The sequence below is a fragment of the Cebus imitator genome, unplaced genomic scaffold, assembly GCF_001604975.1.
Source record: "Cebus imitator isolate Cc_AM_T3 unplaced genomic scaffold, Cebus_imitator-1.0 Scaffold136, whole genome shotgun sequence".
Classification (NCBI taxonomy): domain Eukaryota; kingdom Metazoa; phylum Chordata; class Mammalia; order Primates; family Cebidae; genus Cebus; species Cebus imitator.
In genome coordinates this window covers 1624363-1632074 of record NW_016107451.1, presented here as the reverse complement: position 1 = coordinate 1632074, position 7712 = coordinate 1624363, and the positions used below count along the sequence as shown (strand labels likewise).

The 7712-nt window shown below is 58.9% G+C and overlaps 1 protein-coding gene across 2 annotated transcripts in view; it reads right to left on the bottom strand.

Annotated features, from left to right (window-relative positions):
* Positions 1-386: 386 nt before the first annotated feature.
* Positions 387-7712, bottom strand: part of MYO1C (myosin IC) — a 28328-nt gene continuing 21002 nt past the window's right edge. For both annotated transcript variants that reach the window (XM_017541679.2, XM_017541680.2), the window contains exons 19-31: positions 7215-7383; positions 7067-7143; positions 6254-6322; positions 6075-6159; positions 5824-5983; positions 5155-5238; positions 4269-4362; positions 4119-4174; positions 3859-3994; positions 3713-3783; positions 3535-3632; positions 2965-3064; positions 387-1876 (exon numbers count right to left, since the gene is read on the bottom strand). In XM_017541679.2, the coding sequence (XP_017397168.1) occupies positions 1850-1876; positions 2965-3064; positions 3535-3632; positions 3713-3783; positions 3859-3994; positions 4119-4174; positions 4269-4362; positions 5155-5238; positions 5824-5983; positions 6075-6159; positions 6254-6322; positions 7067-7143; positions 7215-7383 (1226 nt within the window). In that variant the 3' untranslated portion in view covers positions 387-1849. The remainder of the gene's footprint in view (positions 1877-2964; positions 3065-3534; positions 3633-3712; positions 3784-3858; positions 3995-4118; positions 4175-4268; positions 4363-5154; positions 5239-5823; positions 5984-6074; positions 6160-6253; positions 6323-7066; positions 7144-7214; positions 7384-7712) is intronic.

Genomic DNA, 7712 nt, shown 5'->3' with positions numbered 1-7712 from the left:
GCTGGTAATCCCAGCTATCGGGAGGCTGAGGCAGGAGAACCACTTCAACCTGGAAGGCGGAGGTTGCAGTGAGCTGAGATCACACCCCTGCACTGCAGCCTGGGCAACAGAGCGAAGACTCCCTCTCAAAAAAAAAAAATAAATAAAATTGGCTGGGTGTGGTAGCGGGTGCTGGTAATCCCAGCTATCGGGAGGCTGAGGCAGGAGAACCACTTCAACCTGGAAGGCGGAGGTTGCAGTGAGCTGAGATTGCACCACTGCACTCCAGCCTGGGTGACAAGACTGTCTCAAGAACAAAACAAAATGGAACACAACTCCCTGCAACCCAAGGCCCTTGGCCGCCTCCCACAGGCCCCCTTTTCCCGATATTCACAGGGAGACCGCACTGGCAAACACATATTGCTTTATTTAGTGTTTCTCTGGATTGCAGAAGTGTCAGCAGTGGGCTGAGACCCCCAAAGGGCACAGAGGCAGCTGGGCAGCCCCCAGGCCCCCGAGGGCAGGGGTGGGGAGAAGCAGCAGAAAGAGGTGATGCCCCTGCCGCTCCTCCCATGGCCAGCCCCTTCCCCAGGTTCCCGTGCCAGGGAGGGGTCAGGGGCCAGAAAAAGCCCTACATCCTGTCTGCCGTACCAAGGCATGGACCCAGGCAGAAGCGCTCTTCCCACCTGGCGGCCCCCAGGGCTGAGGGCTGGTGAGGGAGCCAGATCCACCCTTAAGAGACCTGTTTTACAGGCCCCCATCCCTGGGAGCAGCAGAGAGGCACGTGGAGGCTGGCAGTCCTGGTTTTGCAGCACCTGCTGTGTGACGTGGGCAAGGCCTTCCCCTCTCCGCCTTCTGCTCTGAAACATCAGGGCTGGGCTAGATGATCTCAAGGGTCTTGGGACCTCTATGGTCTGAGACGTCTTTCCCCACTCCAGCACGCCCTCAAAGCGGAATGATCATGACAGTGAAAAGGCATTCTTTTTTGTATTTGAGATGGAGTCTCGCTCTGTCATTCAGGCTGGAGTGCAGTAGCATGATCTCGGCTCACTGCATCCTCCACCTCCCAGGTTCAGGCGACTCTCCTGCCTCAGCCTCCCGAAAAGCTGGGATTACAGGCACCCGCCACCATGCCCAGCTAGCTTTTGTATTTTTAGTAGAGATGTGGTTTTGCCATGTTGGCCAGGCTGGTCTCAAACTCCTGACCTCAGGTGATCCACCCGCCTCAGCCTCCCAAAGTGCTGGGGTTACAGGCATGAGCCACCATGCCCAACCTAAAAGGGCATTCTTTAGGCAGGAAGAAGGAGGCAGGCAAGGGTGGTCCCAGCCCCCAGGTGGAAGTCACAGTGGGCCGCACGAGGTACAGTGGGCAGGCAGGGGGACGGGCGAACAGACAGGCAAGGCGCCAAGGGAATGAGGAGGAGGGTGGCCTGGCCAGGGAAGAGGGCACCAGAGCCCAGCCCGCCCCACTTCTCAGCCACATTCCCGGCCCTGCTGGAGTCAGGGAAAACACATCCAGTGTGTCCTGGGGTGGGAAATGGCTTTTTAAAAAATAGTTTCCTATAAAGCATCAAAACATCTCAGAGAAAACCTCAGCAAAAGTTCCCTTCTCTCAAATATTTGGCATCGGCAGTAGGGCTGGCACGGGTCACTCTGGCCCTGGCTTTGCCATTGCTGTGGCCCGGCCTGGCCCACCCCCAGGGAGCTCCCGGCCCCTCTGCTCCCTCGGGAGAGGACTGGGCAGAAGGCGGGAGTCTGCAGGGGGGCTTTGGGGTATCCCTGGGTCCCTGTCTGAAGTTCGAGTCTTTGGCAGCTGTGGGGGGAGGTAAGCGAAGCATCGGGGGTTGGGAGGGTCCGGCGGGCGCCTTTATCACCGGGAATTGAACCGTGGAGCGACCTGTGGGGGCAGAGGGAGACGCTCAGGTGGTGAGGGGAGCACATGGGGGTGGGCCAGCACTTACGACTTTTTTTTTTTCTGAGATGGAATCTCACTCTGGAGCCACTGTGCCTGGCGTGACCGTGTGCGCGCATGCGCGCGTGTGCGTGTGTGTAGTGGGGCCTTGCTATATTGCTCAAGCTATCCCCCTGCTTCTGCCTCCCTAAGAGCTGGGATGACAGGCAGGAGCCACCGTGCCTGGCCCCAGCACTTAGGTGCATGGGTTCAATGCAGTCAGGAGCGGGGGGACCTAGTGGCCTCCAACCTGGAGACTCCCACCTGACTCCCAGAGGAATGCCCGCTGCCCTGAGCGGAGTGGGCCTCTCCTCCCTCCTGGCACCTCCCAGTCATCCCGTATCTTCCCTGCATTGCTGCACTGCATTTTTTTTTTTTTTTTTTTTCAGGGTCTCACTTTGTCACCCAGGCTATAGTGCAGTGGTGAGATCTTGGCTCACTGCAACCTCAACCTCCCAGGCTCAAATGATCCTCCCACCTCGGCCTCCTAAGCAACTAGGACTACAGGCACCCACCGCCATGCCAGGCTAACTTTTTTTTTTTTTTGAGATGGAGTCTCACCCTGTTGTCCAGGCTGGAGTGCAGTGGTGCCATCTTGGATCACTGCAATCTCCCCCTCCCGGGTTCAAGCAATTCTCCTGCCTCAGCCCCCACTAGCAGCTGGGATTATAGGCACCTGCCACCACGCCCAGCTAATTTTTGTATTATTAGTAGAAATGGAGTTTCACCATGTTGGTCAGGTTGGTCTTAAATTCCTGACCTCAGGTGAGGAGGGCCTGGGCCTCCCTCGGTGCTGGGGTTACAGGTGGGAGCCACTGTGCTGTTCTGTCTGCCATCTTTACAACTTTCCGCATTGAGGGGCTGGAACGGCCTCTCTCTCTGGCCCTCACGGGTGGCTAAGGGATGGGGGAGGAGGTATGGTGCCCACTGGATTAAGGCCCATGGGTGAGATGCCCAGGTCTGCCAAGCCCACAGCCAAGGAAGGCTTGGCCATCGCCACCCAGGCCGAGAGCAGGAAAGCAGGCCCCACTCACCACAGCCAGGTGCCCATTCTTGGCCTTGGTGATGACCAGCTCTGAGCCGGGGGTGAAGTCGATGGTGCCATCCCTGCCAGGGCCCCCTGCAAATGTGATGCTGGGGGAAAAGGGTGGGTGAGGATTTCTCACGGAGACAGACCCCAACCCCAAGGTGAACCCCATCCTGCCCCCGTGCACCCGCATGGCCCCCTGCTGCCTCTGCCCTCCCATCTGCCCCCACATGGCCCTCTCCCTACCCCTGCCCTAACCCGTGTGCCCCCACAGCCCTCTCCCCACCCCCGCCCTGTCCTGGTGTGCCCCCATAGCCCTGTCCCCACCCCTGCCCTGTCCTGGTGTGCCCCCACAGCTCTGTCCCCACCCCTGCCCTGTCCCAGTGTGCCCCCACAGCCCTGTCCCTACCCCTGCTCTGTCCCGGTGTGCTCCCATAGCCCTGTCCCCACCTCTGCCCTGTCCTGGTGTGCCCCCACAGCCCTCTCCCTGCCCCCGCCCTGTCCCCATGTACCCACCTGGCCCCCTTGCCACCCCCGCCCTGGCCCCGTGCACCTACCCGGCCCCCTCACACCTCACCTGCCCTGGTTGATGTTGATGTTGTTCACTCGGTCGGCACTGAGGGCTGTCTTGGTCAGTGTCTCAATCACATGATCACTCTGCAGCACCACATCTCCCTGGGGGACCAGGCAGGAGGGGTTATGCCCTGCCCAGAACTCGAGGACCCCCCCCACTTCCCCCACCCACAAAAGGGCACCTTTTGCCTATTGTCCTCACGATGTACGTGAAGCACAAACAGGTTGTCGCTCAGGCTGCTGACAGAGATTCCTGAGGGGGAGGGCAGAGGTCAGAGGTGGGGCATCAGAGCAGGGCCCTCCCCCGCCACCCTGGACTCTGGCTGACCGGTCAGGTTGGCGTAATCGATCCTCTGCTTGACTTTGGCATCCTCCACAATGACCACGGCGTTGGGTGTGAGCAAGAGCTGCCGCGCGCGGGGCTTGTAACCCTTGCGGTCATATTTCACGACAGGCACGGCGTACTGGGGACAGAGGCCAGGCTGAAGGGCTGGGCAGACGCTTCCGCTGCCACCGTGCCTGGACCTGCCTCCAGCTCCTGGCGGCAGAATCGTGCTGCTGGACTGCGCGCTACGGGAAGGCTCTTACCTGAATGGGCTCAGAGCCCAGGGCCTGCAGCACTCTGGGGCTGATCTCGTCCGCACCTGCAACCCAGATGGCAGGGAGGGAGGTCAGAGAAGGTGACGGGGGACCAGGACGGCCAGAAAAGGCCGGAGTGCTGGGAAGTCAGGGGCTCACCAAGCCGAGTGCTGATGAAGAGCCTGGGCACGCTCTGAGGGTAATTATCCTTCTTGCCCTTGAAGATCTCACTAGCCACGGCCTTCTGCTGCAGCTGAGGAGGTGGGGGAAGAGTGTCATGAGGGGGGGCACCATCTTCGGGGGCAGGGCCAGCATCAGGACCTGAGACAGCCTCCCTCACCCGCTCTCTGGTCCCAGCACCAGGAGGCTGAGCCCTGGCCCCCACACTCCCATCAACCTCCCACTTCCTTACCCTCTGCTCCCATCAAGAACTCCCAGCAGCTGTCAGGCTGTGAAACTGGCTTTGGAAATGATTCCCCACCCCATCAGGCCCGGGCGCCCCTGAGATTCAGCTCCATCCTGGAGTCTTGTAGGTAATGTATCACTAATATTCAGGGTTACTGTAGGTTATCTAAGCTGGGTGGGTCCCTGAGCATCATCCAGTACTGAGCTGGCAAATACAAGGCACATCCACCAATGGCTGTAACCAGGGCAGACATCATCAATCGATCCCAGTGAAGACACTGACTTTCCAACACAGGGTTCTGAGCCGTCTCTACCAATCAAGGGCAGTTGGCCCATGAGACGAACCCTATTTGCCACCCAAAAGGTACTCCAGCCTCCACTTCCTACATGAGACCCAGCAGGGCCTGGCATCCAACTGAGGTTGCCAGTAGTCTACGGTAAATACAGCAGACCAGGGTAAATATGATAGACTGGGGTAAATACAGTAGACTGGGGTAAATATGGTAGACTGGGGTAAACATGGTAGACTGGGGTAAATACGGTAGACTGGGGAAAGTGCCCCTCCAGGCCGACACCCTTTGAGCTATGCCTGTGGCTCCCAACTCCGCTGCCGTGTCCTCACCCAGCCCCGCTCTCCTACCTGCTGCTTCCACTCAGGGCTGATGCTCCGGCAGTATTTCCACACCATGTTCTTCACGCACAGCTCCCGCAGAAGCTCTGAGGCCTGGGGGAAGAGTGGGGTCAGAGCTCCTGGACAGCGCGGGCCCTTCCCTCTGAAGACATCAAAGCCATGCTACCCTGGCTTTCGGATAAGCAATGTCCCTCCATCTGGATGATGCTTCCCCTCCTAAGTCCTCTCAAAAGACCTTACTCTTGCCTGGGCACGGTGGCTCAGGGCTGTAATCCTAGCAATTAGGGAGGCCAAGGCAGGTAAACCGCTTGAGGTCAAGAGTTTGAGACCAGCCTGGTCAGCATGGTGAAACCCTGTCTCTACTAAAAATACCAAAATTAGCTGGGCGTGGTGGCAGGTGCCTGTAATCCCAGCTCTGCAAGAAGCTGAGGCAGGAGAATTGCTTGAACCAGGGAGGCGGAGGTGGCAGCAAGCTGAGATGGGGCACTTGCACTCCAGCCTGGGTGACCGAGCCAGACTCCATCTCAACAAAAACGAACAAAAGAGACCTTACTCTTCACTGCCCAGCTCTGGTCCCGGCCGTCCATGAGCCTCCTGACCGATCCTTTGGCCCCAAGAAACCAGATCCTTCTGCTGTGTACTCTGAGGGCACCTCACTTGGTGGGGGCATCCACAAACCTCTCGCAGGGCAGGTGGAGGCGTGGGCCAGGACGTGTCCAGGACATTCCGGGGCAGCTGCCTCCGCAGCCTTAGCAGAAAAGAGGTGCGCACGTGGTCCAGGAAGAAGGCGTTCTCGGGGCAGCGTGGGGTGTGGCGCAGGATGAAGCCTCGGACGAGCCTGGGTGGGGCAAGATGGGGCGGGGGTGAGGGGCCTGGTGAAACCACCTCACGTCCTGCTCTGCAACCCCCAAGGGCATCCTGGTGCTCACCGTCGGATGGTCTGCGCGGCCCACTTCCTCTTGGCTGCTTTCCTCCGGCCCAGCGTTCCACGCCACCATGACTGGATGCAGATGGCTGTGGAGAGGCACCAGATGGCTGACCTCCATCTTCTCACCACGGGGCCCCACCCCAGACCCCGCCCCTCTCGAACACCCACGGGGCCACGAACCTGATCGCTTAGCCCGGAGGAATTTCTGCCGCCAGTGAAAGCCCCTCCAGGCAGCCTGGATCTTGGTGGCTGTGTTGGAAAAGAAAGGCAATTGGCCAGGGCATGGGGAGCCAACGGGGAGCTGGGCGGAGTCTGCACTCCAAGTGTGGCGAGACCGTGAGAAGGGGGGAAGCTGGAGGAGTCGTGAAGGAGAATGAATGTGACTTCCCTACTCCCCAGACCCGGTGTGTGTGTGTGTGGTGTTCCTCTTTTCTTTGCTTTTTGAAACAGAGTTATGCTCTGCAACCTCCGCCTCCCGGGTTCAAGCGATTCTCCTGCCTCAGTGTCTCAAGTAGCTGGGATTACAGGCATGCACCACCTTGCCTGGCCAACTTTTCTATTTTTAGTAGAGACGGGGTTTTGCCATGTTGGCCAGGCCAGTTTTGAACTCCTGACCTCGGGTGATCTGCCTGCCTCAGCCTCCCAAGGCGCTGGGATTACAAGTGTGAACCACTGTGCCTCTGGCTTTTTCTTTTTTTCTGAGATGGAGTCTTGCTCTGCTGCCCAGGCTATAGTGCAGTGATGTGATCTTGGCTCACTGCAACCTCTGCCTCCCCGGATTCAAGCAATTCTCCTGCCTCAGTGTCTCAAGTAGCTGAGATTACAGATATGCACCACCACACCCGGCTAATTTTGTATTTTTAGTAGAGACGGGGTTTCTCCATGTTGGTCAGGCTGGTCTCAAACTCCTGACCTCATGATCCACCTGCCTTGGCCTCTCAAAGTGCTGGGATTACAGGCGTGAGCCGCCGCGCCTGGCCGCCTCTCTCTTACCCAGGCTCTGCCGCCGGAGCTCCAGGGCATCCTCTGTGGCAAACAGGGTCTTGGGGAAGCGGATGAAGATCTTGGTCCTGGGAGAGCAGCAGTGATGAGCCCTGGGTTGCCACCCCTCCCCCATCCACCAGGTGCGGGCACCACTCACCTGCCCATCTTATACTCTTCTGGCTTGTAGCCCAGGTGCCGCACCAGCACAGCCACTCCATCCTGCGGCCGTCCTGCCCACGAGGGCCACGTCTCTGGGCACAGTGACTTGTATCTGGGGACAAGAGGAGGAGGAATGCACACAGCCCCACCCCAGGCAGCACCCTGCCCTGGGGACCTGCTGGGCGCTCCCACGGACTCGTTCACAGCTCACAGGGGGCTCACTGGGTCACTGCCCCCATTTTTGTTTTTTTTTGAGATGGAGTCTCACTCTGTTGCCCAGGCTGGAGTGCAGTGGTGCTGTCTCAGCTCACTGCAACCTCTGCCTCCTGGGTTCAAGCAATTCTCCTGCCTCAGCCTCCTGGGCAGCTGGGATTATGAGCATGTGCCACCATGCCTGGCTATGTTTTTTGTTTTTGTTTTTGTTTTTGCTTTGTTCCCTGTGAATAATTTTGTGTTTTGAGTAAAGACGGGGTTTCTGGCTGGGCGCGGTGGCTCA